The sequence below is a fragment of the Lytechinus variegatus genome, chromosome 2, assembly GCF_018143015.1.
Source record: "Lytechinus variegatus isolate NC3 chromosome 2, Lvar_3.0, whole genome shotgun sequence".
In the NCBI taxonomy this organism is placed as follows: Eukaryota; Metazoa; Echinodermata; class Echinoidea; order Temnopleuroida; family Toxopneustidae; genus Lytechinus; species Lytechinus variegatus.
In genome coordinates, this window is record NC_054741.1 from 76,345,154 (window position 1) to 76,365,743 (window position 20,590).

At 34.9% G+C, this 20,590-nt stretch overlaps 1 protein-coding gene across 1 annotated transcript; it reads right to left on the reverse strand.

Moving 5' to 3' along the window:
- Positions 1–8,179: 8,179 nt before the first annotated feature.
- Positions 8,180–19,367, reverse strand: LOC121409070 (3 beta-hydroxysteroid dehydrogenase type 7-like). Its single transcript, XM_041600873.1, has 4 exons — positions 19,231–19,367; positions 11,165–11,329; positions 9,860–10,024; positions 8,180–9,342 (listed from the first exon to the last, which is right to left on the reverse strand). Exons 2-4 carry the CDS (start codon positions 11,319–11,321, stop codon positions 8,564–8,566), a joined length of 1,101 nt encoding a protein of 366 aa, XP_041456807.1. The 5' UTR covers positions 11,322–11,329; positions 19,231–19,367; the 3' UTR covers positions 8,180–8,563.
- Positions 19,368–20,590: the final 1,223 nt, after the last annotated feature.

The following is a 20,590-nucleotide window of genomic DNA, read 5'->3' on the forward strand; positions in this document are numbered from 1 at the left end:
GACGGTCCCCCCCTAAAATTCTAGTTGATTACCTTTTTTTTTTTTTTTTTTTTTTTTTTTTTTTTTTTTTTTTTTTTTTTGCTTGTCAATTTATTTCCCTACGCCCTCCCTAAAATTTTTGGGTTGAGAACCTTTTTTTTTGGCTTGTCAAAAAAATTTTGGTTGTCCCCTCCTAAAATTTTTTGCTTCCGCCGCCAATGCCTTGGACCTAGCAGGAACCTCTCGAAGATTTGCCATTGGGTTTTCAAGCAGTCTACTCTTCGACAGATAAAGCTGACTATGTAATAAGATACCTGGGACCCAGTAGGAACCTTTTGAAGATTTGTTATGGGTTTTCAAGTAAACTGCTGTTCCTAGACATGACTACTCTTCCTAACCCTCTGGAAACCTCTTGAAGATTTGCCATTGGGTTTTTGGAACCGACCACTATTCCAAGACCTGAAGCAGTCTATGTAATCTCCTTCTTTCGACCCTGTAGGAATGTCTCAATGATTTGCCGTTGGGTTTTTGAACAACCTACTCTTCCTAGACATGAAGCAGTCTATGTATTCTGCTCACTACAACTCTGTGAAAACCTATCCAAGATATCCCTTTGATTTTTCAAGCAGCCTACTTCCTAGCCATGATTAAAGTAATGTTACAGCTTTTTCTATATCATATCAGAAAGTTCATTGGGTAATTTACAGATATTTTGTATACCTGTAATAAGTATTTGATAATAATTGGCAGATGTTGTCCAGTAGTATTTTTACATTTCCATTTGTGACTACTTAATTTTCACTTTGGCCATGAAAATATGCTCATGCACTAAAAATCTCAAATAGTGTAAGATGTGGTAATGAACTGTACTTTCAGAAGAATTGATAGTTTTGCGTTGTTTGCTTTACATACATATAAGGGGTTCATAGAGGGGCAGGGGAATTAGGGGGTGTAGAGTGTCCAGTTTTCTTCAGGCAGTAAGGTAATTACTCCTCTCTATAATTTTCCAAATTGTTTTCTTTATTTTCGGTCTCTCATTTCATTTTTACAGGCCTTTATACTGGGGCTTTGTAAATCAACCCTACACAACCCATGTTAACCTGTTATTACACAGAATTCTCTGAAATATTTACAAACTTCTTCATTCAGATATGAGATGACAAAGCTCAGGAAATTTTTTTCATCATTTTCAGAGCAAAGAAATTTCATACGGGATGAGAAAAATCACAATACATGTACTTCTGAAATAAAAGTGCACTGTATGCTTCAAGTCTAAAAAGATGGTCCAAAGTTGTGTATACAAACTCCTTGTCATGATGTCAGGACTCTTGTTTTAATTATTTGATTATTATGTCCTGATTATTCATGTTGAATGTTATGTCATTGCATCTCCTGATTGTTTAGGGGAGATTTGTTTTTGCACTAATATTCTAAAAAAAGTATGATTGGTTTACAAAATTTTACCCCATGTTACAAAAAATTCTTACCTCTAGAACATTTTATGTTGCTGCCTCATGTCCCATTATTTTTGTACACAAAAGTTGCTGTACTCTCCCTTTTCATGTCTGTATTATCTTTTAAGTGTGTGGTGTGTGGTTTATATATACATGTATTATCTCTGAGTACATGGATGATAGACTGAGAAATGTGAAATGTTGGAAGGGATTATATTCATAATGTGTTGTATTATAGAGTACAGTTTGTAAATAAACTAAATATTATTTTGTTTGCCCAGTGAACAATGGCTGTGAACATGTATTTAATTGATCATTAAGATGGAGCACTGTTACATACTTTGATGATTTATTTTTCTCGGGAAATCATAATAAATTAGTAAGGATTGCATGATGGTACAATGTAGAAGTTTTTTTTGTATCTGTAATTGCTCTTTCAAATGCAATACTTTCTTTGACCCTCCCTTGTTTAAAACTTTTCATAGTCCAGGGGTTTGCTACGCCAAAAGTAAAGTGTGACTCCAAATGATGCTTGTATTTCCAGTTTCATATAGCATACAACAACACATCACCACATTGACTCCATTTGTTACTGTGCTAGTGTGTCATTACTGGTATAATGGGGATATATTATGTGCCCATTCGTGCTTAAGCATGGCATTAAGTTTATAGTCATACTCATAAATTGACTCTTTGTAGGCAGCCTCAGACTAAAGAACTTTATGTTGGAATTCTTTGTCAATCTTGGTTTCATTCTCGGTCCCATTTCTAATTACATAATTTCTATAACAATATCAGCCAATCAGATTGAATGATTTCAGTAGCTTTTGTTATTACAATTTTTATGAAACGGGCCTCGGGTGTACTCTCCACAATAACAGTTTGCATGTGTTTTCACTTCAATGCCCCTTCTGCAGGAAGCCATTGGGACATGTACCCCTTCCCTATAAGGGTGTGCTTAGAAATACATAGTGACAATCCTCTCCACTGTTATTTAAAAATCGACGGTATCAGTATCGACAAATTTAATAATTATTAACAGAACACTAGGATCATAGGTTATGGTAATTCACAATTTTGCTATTTGCATCCTAATCAAATACTGCATAGTTGAGATGCCAAAGGATCATTCTAAATTTAGAGGGGCAAAGCACCCTGACATTAAGTTTCAACTTTCATAAATGATGGAATTTTGTTGCTTTTCATCCTATTTTGTCAAAATTTTTACTATTTGGCTTGTTTAATTTCATTCTTTATATTCAAATCAATTTGATCTTAGGATAGAGTAGAATGCTCCTTTAATGTCAAATTTTAAACAGAAGATTTGGTAATGTTATTTATTTTCAGATATTCTTGTTTTAAAAACATGGATTCAACCATATTTCAGAATATGATTGTTTTGCTTTTTTTTGTTAGAATTTTTGTATTGATAGTCTAGCAAAAAAATATAAAGCTAGTATAAATCTTTGGTAAATGGTCAGAAAAGTGAACTACTGGTATACTCAAGTATAATTGATTATTACTATATTACAAATGCATAGTCCTAATTAGTAGTCATTGAATCATTTTTCTTCACCCATGAGAATTTAAATATGGCATTTTTTTAATGGCATTTGAATTGTAATCTTGCACCCTCTCATGGTAATGTTTTTATTTTTATTTGAAATAGCAACTTGAGCACTTACTTTACATATTTTGTAATTGGAGATTAGAAAGCTACAGACATATTTTGAAACTTTTAGCCCATTCCATGCTTGAGAAGGTCTTGTATATAAACAAGAAAAAATATATGAAGATATTTTATTTTGATCAGGTCCCTGATCAAATCAAATTTTTATTTAAAATCTGAAAACTATATCATTTGCACGAAATTGTGTTAGAACACAAGCATTAATACATGTATGATCTAGTATGAAAGGGAATAGTGGCATGCTGCTTAGGGGGATTTACCAAAACTAAAGATGGGCTTTAAACTTTATTACAATCACATGTGTTCAAGTTCTCTTTTCTTTTTTCTTTTTTTTTATATTTTGTGTGAACAATTTTTCTGAGATTCAAAATGTGCTTTACCACTGGTCAAGCAATACAGATATTTCCAGACATTCCTTTTAAGTTATATGTTAATAGATTTGTATTTGTATATTTATATTTTATAAGAGAAATAAATTTGTTCTATAGTTGATTGTAGATTGTGAAATACAACTTTTGTTCAATAATTCAAATTAATTGTAAAGCTATAATGTAAATTGAATTATTCTCAAGAATCATATATTTGGCTGTATCACTTTCCACATGAGCTCTGATTTATCTTTGTAGATATTCAACATAACGGAATTGCTACATTTTGAGAAAAATATGTAACTGAAAATTATAAAAAGTAAATAATATAAAATATGTTTTCAAAGCAGAAATGAGCTTAGTTTATATCATTTGTATGTTGTAGGTTGTGATCAAAGCTGAAATTCTATTTAAAAGAAGTCTCCATAGGTGTGATATTCCGTCCAATTGAATTATATTTGTTCAGGTTGAAAAATAACAAACATAATTATATCTGGTAAAATTTGTTATATCTGTAAATGATATGTAAATATTTAAAGTAATTGTATATTCTTGAATTATTATGTTGATGGATTTCATTGTATGAATTCAAAATGTATTTTACAGAAACTCTTCTCTGCAGTTGATTATTTAGAGTAGACACTTTTACAAGTCATCAAAACTTGCCCCCATGTAAAATGTCCAGGAATCAGTTTTAAACCCCAAATAATAAAAAGAATAATCATCAGATTATGAAAATCTTTAATTCACAGATGTCAATATTGTAGCATTCCAAATGATGTGGGCTGATGGTGCACCAGTTCAAACCTTGTGGTATGATTAAGTCAGATAAAAACATTTTTGTACATTACTAGAATAAGAGAATAATAAGTCCACCCAGAAAAATGTTGATTTGAATAAAATAGAGAAAAATCAAATTAGCTAAATGCTGAAAATTTCATCGAAATCGGATGTAAAATAAGGAAGTTATGGCATTTAAAAGTTTTGCTTATTTTTCACAGAACAGCGATGTGCACAACTCAAATGAGACAGTCGATGTCTCTCACTATTTTGTTTTTTATTGTTTGAATTATACAATATTTCATTTTTTTATAGAGTTGACAATAAGGACAAACTTGACTGAATCATATAGTATTAAACAGTGCTCATTCTACATGTTCAGGGAGGAATTAATTGTTTTTTCACTTGACAATGAGGAAAAAATAGAATAATCCCTATTTCATATAATAAAATACAAAAGAAATAGTGAGTGGATGTCATCAGTCTCCTCATTTGCATCCCACCAGGATGCGCATATAATTGTTGTGAAATTAAACCTAACTATAAAATGTCATATCTTTCTTATTTTGCATCTGATTTTGATGAAATTTTCAGTGTTATGCTTGTTGGATTTTTCTATTCTTATTCAAAAAACTTTTTGTTGGGGTGGACATGTCCTGTAAGTTTATGCATTAAAAAAATAGAATAGTTACTCACTTTACCCTAAAATTGGGCTACCGATGTTTATGTGGTTTGTTCGGGAGATGTATGGTAGGTAAAATGAACAATGTAACCTGTACAGAAGAGTTCATACTAAAAATATGTAAGGAATTTCTTTGAATAACTTTTTGAATAACAAATAATTTTCAATTGAATTGAGAAATAAACTGAAATGAAGATAAATGCTACTCATTGCTTTGTGTGTTTACAACCATGTATTGTGTTCAGTTAAATTCATTGGGCGGAATTGATGTACTATGGTTGTCACTCAATCCCTTTCTAGCTAAATTCATTGGTTCATATTCTCATCACAATGATTAAGATAATCTTTGTCTCAGACCTCTCTTTTGTGGAGTACCAGTTGCCAGCAAATCACCTCATACAAGTCACTTTAATCCTGCCACAATAAATTGTTCAAAAATTGATTTGTGTTGTGAAATTAGGAAAAATAGGATCATATGTGTATGGTATTGTTTAGTAAGAATATGGAAGAAGCGAGATGAAACTTAGCATTCTTAAGTATGGACTAAAAATTTGTTGAGTCTGGAGTAAAATCTGGGTTAAGTTATCAGTATATCCAGTACATGTAGGTCTAATTGGTTGTATAGTACCCGGTGAAGCAGAATGGGCATGATATAGAAGTTCCTGTTACTACTGTGAAGAATTTCAATCAGTGAAAGGACAGGTGTCAAAAAAATATAATTGTGACATTCTTTGCAAAGCCTTTGGGAATAATCATAGTAAACAATAATTATAAAACTCAGTTCTTCTCATGTACCATTTAACATCTCTTTGTGCTTCCAAAGCGAGCAAGTAAAATTATAGCATACTTCCAAATACTGAATCAACATGATGATAACAACCATGAAGAAAAAACAGGAGTCTTAACTCATTTCCTATAATATAATAATTTATTTGCATATTTCATTATCACATAATGATCATTTATGATTTTCAACACGAAACCCTACCTGGATTAGGTAGTAACAGTAATGAATTACGAATGGAATGTGTGTACATACAAATTAATGTACCAGGTACAATTACATAATATTTGGGATCACATGAATATATTAATTCCATCACATCAATAGTTGTCATGGCAATATAAGAGTCTATCACTTGTTTTTCCAATAAAAAAATCTTGGCCATCGACTGCACAATCGGCACATGTCAATCTACAAAACTTTACAATAAAATGCTTTGTAAAATAACTAATTATACTAATTCTAACTAACTACAAAAATAAGCTCCCAAACTGATTCTAAACAAAAATCAGAATCTTGGTAGGATTTTAATCAAATGTAGTTGAAAAAAAATTCTTATACTTTTTATATTTAGAAACTTCTTTGTTTTTTAAAACCATTTTTACTTGTGTTTTTTCAATGAAAATTTATGGTGACTTCATGTCTGAACATAAACAAGATGAAATTGAGTTTTTTTAATCAGTAAAAGGAGAAATGCTACACTTATGAATTTTGGTTGAAAACAGAATTTCAATTGGATTTGTAGTACACAAATTAAAGTATACAAGCAATTTTGGGTCTGATATGCACTTACAAAATGTTGGGTAATTTTGGAAATGTGTACCTGGGGGTCGCAAATTTGGTCTCAAAAGTTAAACAAAAAAGTCATTGAGTGGCGCGGTTAATCGGTCAGCAAATTTCAAGCAGATTTGTCATGAAATATGTCAAGGGGTGCTGAATCAGCCCCAGTCTTTATATTGGGTTTAATAACATAAATAGGGAAAGTGGGGGTATGACATTTCACCTACATGTAATGAATATCCATGATGATGTGCATATAACTTTTCACAAAATATTGCTAAAATTGAAAAGTAATTAACTTTGATATTTATTTGTTTTATTTCATTTTGATAAAATTTTCAACATTTATCTCTGATTTTCAGCTGGGAGTACCCCTTTAAAGGCCCCTTAGAACTCTTTCAAAGCAAATAATTTTATCATTCTCTTGTACAACCTTTACCCTGTATTGTTCGATTTCATAAAATATTTGCAATTGCATGGCAAGATTATTTTTCATTCTACTTTTCATGACAAAACTACAATTAAAGGCCACTGCTTGGTTACATTAAAATGATAACTCGCATAAGGAATGAAAATATGGAAGTTGATATTAATTTCCCTTCAAACAGATGCCAAATGGATTATGGATTTTCTCACTCTATGAAAGGCATTGGCTTATCAAACAAGATAGTAATTTATCACACACACATAAAGACAATGATAAAAAGAATACAAAGTACAAAAAACAGGACAAACAATCCATGTTCACATGTAGAGATACTGACCTCTTCAAATATCAGCTACTTCCACATAGTATCTCAAAAAAGAGTAGGGACTATCTATCATTTTTTAGATCTGTAGTACAAATAGACATTGTGTGGGAAAGGTTATGAAAGAAAAACCAAGCACTAAATATCACCTAAAAATTCAAATGAAGTACTACAAATGTTGACATAGAACATGATTTTTATGACTTAAATTGCTGTTCCCCCAAAACAGAATAGACACAGATTTTCTTTTTTTTTCTTCTTAAGAAAATTATTTTACATATTTATGTGTAGATACACATGTACATGTAATCCTGAAGGATGTTAATGGAACAAAAATATCTTTCAAATAATTACAAAGGCCATTTTCCTCACATGATTAATCAATGCATTAATACATAATTTTGGAGATGAAAAACTTTAATCAACAATTTAAGGAGAGTAGGTGAAAACGTTCTAGAAATAAAGTACTAAATTGCATAATAGACATTTTCCTTTTTTTCATACCTGTTAAATATTTAAGTGTTTAACAGAAAGTACTGTATAGAAACAGTACCTATCATACTAAAGTTAATAACCTGAGCAAGAATCAGCAAACAATTATAATACTTTTTGGTCTTGTCTAAGATACAGGCCCTTCAACACCAGCCCATTCATTAAAAAATGTAAAATTATTAGTTTTTCTGACCTTGATAAAAAACAGCAGGTTTTTTTACAGTATGCAGGCAAAGTAAAATAAAATTTCAAAAAGACATTGGCCCATATTCTGAAGTCGGGTTTAACTTGAACTCGGGTTTAAAGTTGTGGTGTAAGTATGGATAGCCAGTTGTTACATAAATCACTAACAGTAGAGAAATCATTCTTCAGCTCATTTGGCTCTCTAATCATTCATAATTTTCTAGGAAGTAAAAATAGATGATTGTCTTCACCATCGATGAATCAGGAAAGAGCACAGTAAACACAAGAAACATACAACTTAATAAAAATTGTGATACTTTTGGCTACCAATACTTCAACCACAACTTTAAACCTGAGTTTAAGTTAAACCCGACTTCAGACTACGGGCCAATGTCTGCAAATTATTACGTATTTTTCAATATTACAAGAACTTTTACAGTAAGTTCTCATAATTTACATATTTTTCAAAATCAACCAGGTGTACATGTAAATACACTTTTGTCGTAAAGCCAATATTCTCATTTGTGGCAAGTTATTGCTCTGGAAGTAAAATCAAAAGGTAGAGTGTAAAAATATACAAATATAGTATTGCTGACTGGGGAAAACTGGGCATCACTGTTGGTCAAGATAAGCCACATTCTCTTCTGTAGTAAACAAGACTCCTTTCCACAGCATCATCATAAGTGTACAGAGGCTCATATCCAAGGCATCTTTCTGCTCCTTCACACTGGAAATAGTACACACCATAGACATAAGACACAGTAGCAGTGGTCAAAAAGACCTTGATCTTATAGATTGGTTGAAGTAGCCAGGCACATATCTCTATCACAACAGCAATGGAATAGAGCAACCAAAATGGAAGTGAGAAGCTGGACATCTTTGCGTTGACACCTATGACGAACGGGGTAAAGAAGTCACTGACTTTAGACACAGGAGTTTCATCAGTTAGGAAGAAGGCTTGTCCTGCAGGAGATTCTTCAGTTGTTGGTTTAACAAGTTCCTTCACAGCCAGGATATGTCCCCAAGCGATGTTCCCAGCATAGGTACACTGATAACGTGAAGATTCATTCCCCAAGCAAACCATTGTCTTGTAGAGACTAGCTTGTTGTAAGACATCCCTGTTGTACACATCGCCTTCACCATACAACGGTGTTGGTCGAAGCGCACACGTCTGGAGGCGCTTGCTGTTTTGCAAGATAAGATTATTTGCCTTAAGAACAATTTTTTCTGCTTCATATTTGGTGGTAGCGTAGAGGCCAAAGTGGTGATGTTGAGGAATGCCTAATGTTGTCTCTGTACCCCCTGTTATAGGCTCCTGTCCAATAACTACATCAACTGTGCTGGTGTACACCAGATACTGTATGTTGTTGTGTATACAGGCTTGAAGCACATTCTCAGAACCTGTTTGATGAATGAAAAGAATCAAATCATTAACTTCACACTCCCGACAAATAAGCATTAATTTGCTTGCATACCATGACATGTCTAAACAATATGAGGCTTATCAAAAAAACACAAACAAAATTACTGATCAAATTTAGATATGAAAATACATTCATATTGTGACAGATTTGAACATACTAATATGGTAATGAGATCAGGTAAGTTCATACATGTACTTCTAATTTGAAAAAAACTACTATTACTCTCTTCTCCGAATATTTAATATTGAGTACAATTTTTACACAATAGATTACTTACTGTAATAGTTTCCTTGATCTTTCTCCAAAATTTATCAAAAACTTATATTGAATTGTGATCTTATTGTGTGACTGGAAAGCTTTTGAAAACATATTTATAAAAAAAAAAAGAACGGACCCCAAAACAAATGGAATACAAATGAGCTGATTGTTGGGAAGTGTTGCAGGGAAATGATCAAACAAACCAGCAGTACTTTGAGATATAAGAAAAGTCAAACCTTGGATATTGACAGTACGGAGAAGTTCCGAATCGGGTACAGGAGACACATCAATCACACCAGCAGTATGAATAACAACAGTCACACCCTTGAATGCCCTACGCACCTCTTCCATGCTTAACAGGTCTCCCTCAATGTGTGTCAGCTTGCAACTGGGGTTGCTTACTAATAGAAAAGGGATTCAACATTAACAAAAGTTGTTAGAAATTTGTATTGTTCTTTCATTGGTACCGGTATTTAATTCTATAAAAGGGGAAATATGAGAGCTAGAACAGGATGCATTTGATACATTCTAAGGCTCAGCACATACTGCGACAAGAGAGAATTTAGCCTAATTTACACCATCAATGATGCCATAAATGATGATGATCACTAATATTAGTATGGATAAAAGGTCAATTTTTTTAGAGTCTGGGAGAGAGGAGAAGAGGATGCCAGATAATAAACATCTATGGCAAGTTATCAATTTAATTTGGCATCTTTTCTCTAATTTTTTTAATGATCTGAAAGTGACTTGAAAGTTTGAGAATATTCTTTAGATCTTTTAACAAAATGCCAGGAATAAAATAGAACTTTTAAGAGTAGACTTATGCTATGTGCCTAGGGTTAATACAAAGAAATTCAAATTTCAAATCGACATCATGTCTAGTTTTCTCAGTTAAAGGGGTGGTCCAGGCTGAAAATATTAATATCTTAATACACAGAGTAGACTTAGCTGAGCAAAACGCCGAAAATGTCATCAAAATTGGATAATAAATAATCAAGTTATTGAAATTTAAAGTTTAGCAATATTTTGTGAAAACAGACGTTATGAATATTCATTAGGCGAGCTGATGATGTCACATCTCCACTTTCCGTTTTCTTATGTTATTACATAAAATCATAATTTTTTTTCATTATTTCATACTTGTGTGAATAATATGTCTCCCTTATAATGAAATAAGTTGCAGCAATAAATATCTAATGCACTAAGTCAGTTGTCAATCAAATTTTTCTAGTTCTTGGAGGAAAAAATTTGAATAAACCTTATTTCATATAATAAAATACAAAAGAACAAGTGGAGACGTGTCATCAGCCCACCTCATGAATATTCATGACGACTGTTTTTACAAAATATTACTTAACTTTAAAATTCAATAACTTTGCTATTGGTTGTCCGATTTTGACGAAATTTTTGGCACTTTGCTCAGTGAGTTCTATTCTATTTATTAAGCTATAAATACTTTCAGCCTGGACCACCCCTTTAAAACCTTTTCATTTGAATCAATTTCTTTTTTTTCTTTTTTGCAAGATGTCTCAAATTACCTTCAAGTTCTGGACACCAGGTGAAAGGCCTTAGGTCAAAGGTCATGACCTCTTTGATGAGAAATTCTCCTTGTTCTAGCAGCTGTTTAATGATATGCTGACCCAAGAATCCAGATGCCCCTGTCACCATCACAATTTCACCGTCTTTACCAGGCATTTTGGTAGCTGTATCAAAAACATATTTGGAAGAGGAATGTCATTGGTTTTAAGTAAATTCACTTCAATCATTTTACTTCAGACTTTGCAGGGGGAAAGTCACCCTGATGATCGTAAGTTGGCTTTATTACTTAATGTGTTCCTAAAAACTATAGAAAAAAATATTGGTAAAGGTTTGATGAGAAATCCATGATAAAAAAGTTCTGATTTTCATTTTATGTTTCTTACTTGTGATGACATTGATGTCATTTATGAGTAGCTCCCCCATACTTATTTCCATATATTTCATTTTTCTTCTTCCATTAGAGTACATTCCTCTTGTACTTTTTGTAGAGTATTGTCATACTGACAGACGGGGGTGCCATTGATGTGTCTGATGATTAATATCCCCAACACAAATAAAATCACTTCAAACTTATTGACAAAACGGCATTTTTTTAAATTTATGTCACACAAACAAAAACACAACATAATTGAGAAGCTTGTTTGTCTTTGTTGCTCTTTTCCTCATCCATTGAATTTTAACCGAAGCCAATAGAGACTTTTAGGAGCATTGAACGAGAACGGCGTAGCAGTCGTCTGATCGTTCGAGTCAACATCGTCGTATGCCCTTGTTCAATACTATGCGAATACTTTAGATTTCACTTGACTTGTATGTGTACGTACGTCCACGTGAAACAGCAAGATAACCAGCAGGTCATGACACGCTGCCCGACCTGGAAGATATGGCGTACATGTACCATTGCCTGGAGACCTGGTTAGGTAGTGTGAAGGTGCAACTTGTGCACACTTGCCCTTTCACTTCCTTTTATTCCTTTTGCATGAGTTAGGATATATATCAGGCCTCGAAATAATCGACGGCCATGGCCGTCGATGCCCCCATTACTGGCCGTCATGCCCTTCTTCTTTTCGCTAAAAGTTAAGGGCAACTAAAAATGTGCCCTTTTTCATATGGCTGTGGTGCCCTTTTTCTCATAAATGTGCCCTTTTTCTGATATATAATGTGCCCCTTTTGAAAGTCTGCACCTTTTTCTTCTGAGGAAAACTTTTCTCCGATCTCAAAAAGTATTCAATACCTTAGCTTTACCAGCGACGTCCAGTGCATGTATGCAGTCTAGTCCGAAGTCGCGCCGAACGATGAGCTAGCTATACACAGCTGGCCGGCCGGCTGGCCGCTAGCGCGCTTTACATATGCTATGTAAGCTGCAGCATAAGAATGGACGAGCGCGAGCTCCGTATGTGTACTACACAAATGTCGCGCGCGCTCGCCAGGACAGTACAGCGCGCGTGACACTTGTAAGTACAGTACTTTGAATGGGAGTGTTTCATAAAGCTGTTCGTCAGTTACGAACGACCGGTGATACTTTCTTGGGTAATAATCAGATTCACATTTAATTACATGTAGCTCAAGATGATGAGGTAATTTGGATAAAAGAATTAGATGAAATTAATTTACTTCTACCAGAGGTACTTCTACTTTATTTGTTAATATGTACATGTTACATGTTGGATGTCAAATTCAAGACTCAAAGCAATGCAATGATGTGTTATCCTGTCCTGAAGTGATTCTGAAGAATAATGAAACTTTCTTTTAAAACCTTATACAGTGAGTGTTGTCAGACTATTAAAGTTCATTTTTTATTAAGTAAATAATGTGGTTTGGTAATGAATCTGATGTATAACATCAACTATGGAAAGCCCCCCCCCACGCCGCGAAACTGTAACACCTACAAATTTCTATGTCCTTAAAAAGTGGCCTTGGTGCCCTCTGCTGCCTGGCCTCAGTGAAAAAGTACCCCTCAAAAAAGTGGCCTTGCCCCCCAAAAATCCTATTTCGAGGCCTGATATATCAAGATATATTTTGGAGATCAGAAAGCAATTTCGAATAAGGTAAACATAATGCATCATACAACTTACATTAATTTTGTGAAACGTCACTGAAAACTGGGTTTTAAACGGGAAAGCATCTTCATGCTGAGCTTGACGGGTTGAAATGACGTCACTCACGTGCACGTCGACTATGATTTAGGAGAACCGCAAAACAGATGTGGCAAGGTTCTCGATTTTGATAGTGGACGTGTGTGAGGACCTGAGGCATATGGCAGGCCAACAAATGATGACATCTTGTACCAGTCGTCTTTGTTGACGTTCATTTCTAAAAGTGCTCAATAACGATACCTGTACTACACGTATGCCTACGTTAGTCGGTACTATTTTCATTATTATTTTGGTGCAAAATATGATGAGCTGTTAAATTGAAGTACTTTACTCTTTGAGATTTTATTTACACAATTGACAATCCACAGTTAACTTATGTTTTAAGACCAGAGTTTGAAATAACGCCAAATTCAGGAAACGGCCTCCGACTTTGACATAGTTGCAAGAGTGCAAGCACTTAAGGACTTTCCACAATTAAAATGAAATCCATGTCATTTTCACCAAAATTTGCAGAGTTACTTTAGCATCTTATTATTCCAAATATGCAAAAATTAACTTGGGTTCATGTGCTTGATTTTTTGCTATTGAGCTTTGAAGTTCACACATTTGCAAGGTCTCGAGATATATGCAATATTCATTTTTAAACTCACAACTGACAAGATCACAAAATTGAGTGTAAACCCCTCTTACTCCATCAAATTCCATCTAAATTTCACCAAATTATAAATTTAAGATAAAGAATCCATGCATATTGCTATTCATTTGCTTTTTAAATAGTAGTAGCATCTAATTAAAAATAAGGTGTGAAAGGCAACAAAAACATATCTAAATTAAAATTCATAAAGCAAAAATAAAGGACAAGTCTACCCCAACAAAATGTTGATTTGAATAAAAAGAGAAAAATCCAACAGCATAACACTGAAAATTACATCAAAATCAGATGTAAAATAAGGAAGTTATGACTTTAAGTTTTGAATCGTAACAAAATGGCGGATCGAGACTGGGGTAGGAGAGAACTTTTCTTTTTTTGAGGTTCCAGTTTATGCCCAGATGTCAGGAAACTGCCACTCGTTAGACCTTCATCCATATAATCGTGGTAAGTGCTTGATTTCTGTTTTAACTATTTATTCGGAGAATTACTTTGACCATACTTCACGCTAGTCAGGTGAGTATGGTCAACAAGTAAGGTCAGGGGCCGATTGCACCAAATGGTCTTTCTAAGGACCGTCTTTCGTGTCACCCATCTTTTATGATACGCTATAAGCGGGGTGTTTCTGAAATTTATGATAAAGAATAAGATTCGTGAGCTTGCTTTTTAATCAAATTTTTATACAATTTCATGATATATCACATCATTTTATAAACAAATATATTTTTGTTAATTTTAATGGACGAATGAAATATGTTTGCAGATGATTTATTTAAAATGCGTTTCACATGGCGCATCATAAAAGATGGGCGACACGAAAGACGGTCCTTGCAAAAGACCCTTTCGTGCAATCGGCCCCTGGCCTCACTCCTAGTACCAATGAGGTCCAAACATTACATGTATGGACCTCATAGGCGACATCAGTGGAATTGCGGGGTTAGAAATCTTTGAGTACAGGATATTTCGATATTATTTCACAAGTACGCGCTCTATTTCTTTTTTTTTAAATATTATAATTAAGGATCATAAATACATTGTTAGCAACAAAAATAAAATGAAAGATATTAAGGGAAACTTACATTTTGACGACTTTTCCTGATTTTCTTGGCAGTTGCTCTTCACTTCTGACTCGCGATCGAAGCTGTTATGCAGATCACGTGATACGCTTTCTCGTCAGGTGATCGGTTGGTTATTCTTTTCGCCAGACGTTGATAATGATATATTTCATAACGCTAGCATTCATCGCAAATTCAGGTGAAAGCGATTGGAGTTAACAGCGCAAGCGTTAAATTTTTCAAAAAATAAAGTTTAATTTATTGCATAAGTTTCGCGCCGGACATGAAGGATCATTTGGTCCCATATTGGCGTAATGCATAACAATGGGGGGGTTTCCCTACCACTTCAACGACTATAGCCAGAAATGATTTTTTTTTCTCTCCTAGCTTTTTTAACCAAAATACCCCCCCCCCAAAAAAAGGGAACTACAGTGTAGTGTTAAAGAGAAAGAGAATTATGATAGAGGAACACAAAATACTTTATTTTTTCAGCTTTTATTTATTCGACTTATAATCCCATAATCAAATATTAAATGGGGCTTCCACAGTTTTTTAAGCCCGGGGGCCACTTACATTGACGAGTGGATACCATATGCGCTACCAAAAAAAAAAATCTTTTTCACGATAGGGCACGTTACGTACGTAACGTGATAAGGGTGTCAAAAACACAAAAATAATGAAAAAGGGGTATATCTATTTCGCTAGGAAAATTACGTGTTTAGGGTCGAATTTGAGGGGATGATGAAACAAGATCAAAATGTTTTATAAAGGATGTCCTTGTTTTCCCCAACACTTCGTGTTTAGAGTCCAATTTGCGCAAGGTGTAGAAGCTAGGTGGGGTCGTACTAAGCCAAATAAGGTAAAAAAGCCGAAGACCGAAGGACCCGTAACAATAAACATTCCTGTACTTGTTTAGGGGTCATTTCAGGGAATATTTAAAGAGTATCGTTTTGTTTCCAATTCTTGTCAAGGGTACGGTACACGTCAATACTTGTTAAGGGGTGCATTTTCAGAATCAGGAAATTACGTGTTTAGGGTGCTTTTTGAGACCCCATGATCGCGCATGGTATCCACTCGTGAATGGAAGTGGCCCCCGGGTTTTAAAGTCAATTCATAACAATATTCCTCCTCGGGATTTGAGCTTTCTTTCATGAAATATCAATCTTTTTCATGATTACCAAAAATACTTAAAATGTCAATTTTTTTTATCTTTGTATAAAGCTTTAGCTCATGCGTTGCGCCTGCAATATTGTAATGTTGAGATACAACTTTATGCTTTTAATGAATTCCTAAAAACACTAAATTCTCATATCATTTGTCGCAATCGAATGATTGGAAATGAATGATTAATAAGTTTCATGAATGTTTAAAATGCGTCTCTTTATCAGTTTTGAATATTTAAAAAAAATGTCACCTCTTGCTTTCAGTTGCTCGCAATATTTTGATGAGTTCTTGTATATGCGAGTTTGATAGATAAATAAATAGAGAGAGGGGGAGGGTCCCTCAGCTACTTGTCCTCGCTTATTCCATATTTTTTTTTATTATGCTCGTGTTGTGAGGTTTTCAAAGTCTTCTTTTTCTCACCCATTTTATTGTCTCGGAGCTTCCCTCTATTTCTTTGCCACGATGTATAGCCCTTCTTACTTGTTTCAATTCTTTTATGTTCTCATTTCACTGAAAACATAATTATTAAACTGACGTAGAAGACTTTACAACAAAATTTTGATATTGTTTTTTCTTGTTTAATTTGGCTTTCTTTTTTCTTCTCCTCATTTCTTGTTTTTCTTCCTAGTTTCCCTTTCCTTATTTTCTCTTATTTCATTTCATGAGGCATCCGCCAACTTATATACAACAACAAACATATTTAGAGGCCGATATCCAGTGAGGGGGCGTGGTGGTGTGCCCCTCTAAAAAAGGAGGAAAATAGGAAGGAAAAAAAAGAAGGGAAGGGGGAAAAAATAAGAAAAAAAGAAAGACGATGATGGCATGCAATGATGATGAAAATTTTCTTGAAGATGATAGTGGTGGTGATGGTGGCGGTGATGATGATGATAATGATGGTGGTAGTGGTGATGAAGATGAGAATGAAGTTGGTGACGATGATATGATGATGACTAGATGTAATTTTGTTATTTTGTCTTAAAAAAATAATAGTGCAAAGGCGAAATCATTTAAAGTTTATTATGAAAACTAGCAGAAAAAAATAATTTGAAAAATTGTACGTATGCGTATCTAGTGGAAAATCCATCCCCCACCAAAAAAGAAAAAAAAAGTGAGATTTTGTTTTGTTATTTGTGACGGCGTAGGTCTATGCGAGCAGCTATGGGATATAATTATGGGGAGAAAAGTAAATGAAATGTCAAGAAATACATGATAATGACTTTTATTGTACATTCAGTATATCAGTAGATAACTTCATACTCGTTCCAAAAAAGAAAAAAGTGGGTATATTATGGACCATTGAAAATGGGCAGTTGCTCTATATATTATATTACATAGAATATATAGAGCAACTGCTCGTGTGTAGCGGTAAGTATTCATCTGATCTACATAATACATGCGGCGCACGGCGCGTGCGCAATGTTTAATAATTATTGCTGTGAATTGAATGTCATCAAAAACATAATCTCACAGATCAAATAATGCCAGCTCGACGCGCAAAATCAGAAAAAAATATATTTTCTGCCCTGATAATTTGATAACCCTAACCTAACCAAATTTCTAAGTATTTTTATCATAAACAGGATAAATAAAGACAATGATTGAACTGAACTTTATATTTTTTGCGAAAATGAATATGAAGGACAGCTTTTTGATAAAGAACACAGAGTGTTAGAGCGCGATTTATACCTACAACCGCTAAATCCTGTCACTGTTGGTATACATGAAGCAGTGATTCCATCAGCTTACAGTAATAATTTTTGCAACACGGGCGCCAGTCCGAGAAACAAACTGGCAGGCATTTGCCCAAACGGACAACATCTCAACCTCTGCACACTTCTTTTTGCACGGGCACATAAAATCTCGACGTAACCCATCACATTTCTCCTTATTTTCTCCTCCCTTTTATTTTCCATTAATTTTTCTTTCGTTCACTTTTTTCTGTCCTCTTTCCCCATAATTTTTTTTACCCATCACATTTCTCCCTATTTTCTCTTCCCTTTTATTTTCCATTAATTTTTCTTTCTTTCACTTTTTTTTCTGTCCTCTTTTCCCTTCTATTTTTGTTCTCGTCTCGCCGCTTTTCCTCACCCCCCAGCCTCCGACGCCCGTGCAGATTCGCAAACAATATCAAGAGTATGTCTACTTGCAAGGGCGGAAATCTCTCCCCAAAGGTAGGGGACCAGGGGCTGGAAAATTTGACAAGCAAAAAACAAACAAACAAAAAAAGAAGGTTTATCACCCCCTAAAAAAGGTCATCTTGACCAAAAGAAATTTGACAAGCAAAAAAAAAGGGGGGCATCCCAAAAGTAAGATCGTCTCTTCCAAAATACATGTTTTATTTCGATTTTGAATGAATGACCAAAAATAGTAGGGGGACATTGCCCCCTACTATTTTTGGTGAGGGGGACATGTCCCCCTGCCCTGGGATTTGCGCCCATGTGGGTGGGGGTGTTGCGCCTCCCTATCGGGATCATATCACAGCGAGTATACACTCTTCCATATGGAACAGTGTTTACTTGCTGTGATTTCGATCTCACACATATAAAAAAAATAGAACAGCTACGCCTTGATCACAGGCCAAAATGCCTAACGATTTCTCCGCGGCATTAACAACTCTCGTAAGGGGCGCTCCATTTATAAATAAAGTTGCATGAATAGCTGTCTATGGCGACAAAAATTAACGCGGAATTGTAGCCAGAAGCGTGGGAAATTGGCAGAAAATTCAAGAAAAGAACCGGTGAGTACCGATTTAACAGTACTAATGTATTCATTAACATTTATTAAATCATAAGAATATTCATTTTTTAGTTAAACAAAGCTTAGTTCTAAGCTAGGGCGGCCCAAATGCGCGTGAGTGGAGTCCCAGTTTCTTAACACGGGTAAGTATTGCGGTGTCGCCTAGAGTGCCTGGCCTGGGCTCCCGGAGTTCCCTGGGTTACTCCGGCACCATGCACCAGCCATCCGCTCGGTGAGCCAGCGGCAGGGCCAGGCCGGCCAGGCGCCGCGGCCGTCGCAGTTCATTTACTGCCTGTACCGTACCGGTACGTCTGAACCATCAAATCAGTTGGGAATTCCACAAAACTACGATGGCTAAACTTACTTACCTAGCTAATAGCCGGGTAGCACATATGTTGGTGATAGTAAAATGTCAGAAATCTTTAAAAATCCCAAGAAAAGACGGTTAATCCTGGAGCTGTCCGTATACTCCAGCTTGTTCGAGCAATGTCTCACATTGGTTGGTGCTGTAGGTGGCGCCCTTCAATCGAAATTTCGCAGAGATACGAAATGGGAAGGATTTTCCACAGGGGGGCAGAAAAAATCGTCCGCCAAAATTATTTGACATGCAAAAAAGGTCCTCAACCTGTACAGTTTCGGGGTGGGGGGGGGGGGGGGGCAGGGATAGGTAGTTTGCCCCCTGCAGGTACGCTAGTGGAAGGAGTTTAATATTTTTTTTGTAATTACAATATCCCATATAGCAGAGCTTTCAATATGAATGAATGCACCTAACCTCTACTTGCAGGGGCCACGGAAGGGGGGGGGGGGGGGGGGGGGGGGGGGGGGGGCTTCAGCCCTATACTTGGAACTTGTTTTCCAAAACCGTGTAAAAAACGTAAAAATTACCATTATGATTGTGATTTTTTGGCATGGTCAGCCCCCCCCCCCCCCATTTTGAAAACCGTTCCGCGGCCACTGACTTTGAATTTTTGGACCGTTTGGAATTATTTAAAAGAAAGGAAAATTATTATCAGAGAAGTGCAAAGTCAAAACCAAATAACATTTAACAATATACCTCATTAAAGGTAGGACCTTTCCTTTTAATGAAAAATTATTTAAGGTTAACATTTTTCAAGTTATAAACACATTGTTGACACAGATGGCAAAATGAGAACAGATTTTTTTCTTTAGAAAAGGTTTAAATGTAAATGATTTATTTTCTTTTCACGAATTGCATAACATGATGCCAATTGAATGGAAGAATCGGAGAACATAAGGCCCAAGTTAATTTAGGGAACTCGGAGGGCCCGGGGTGGGGGCTTGGGCGGATCCAAGATTAAAAACGGGGGCAGTTTTTACAGGAAAAAGAGGGTCATCGATCGGTCACTAACCAATCGATCTAGGAAATTTGTTCTAGGAACAATTTGACAAGCAAAACGTCTATGACATGACATATTCTCACTATTTTTTTTTTTTGCCACTCAAAAAAAAAAAAATTTCACCCTGTTTTTTTTTCTCCTTGTCTGATCCCAAGCCCCACATCGATATAGGTCCACTTAAATTTCATCCTTATAAGCTCTCTAAATTTTCATGATTTAATCAAATAATGATTATGCAACACACTATTCATTGACATATCATTTTAATTTTTATATCTCTTCGAATTATAATTCAATAACAATATCTACGACTAAGTGTAAATTCAGAATTCTCACAATATGGATACAAATTTAATAGACTCCTATTCAA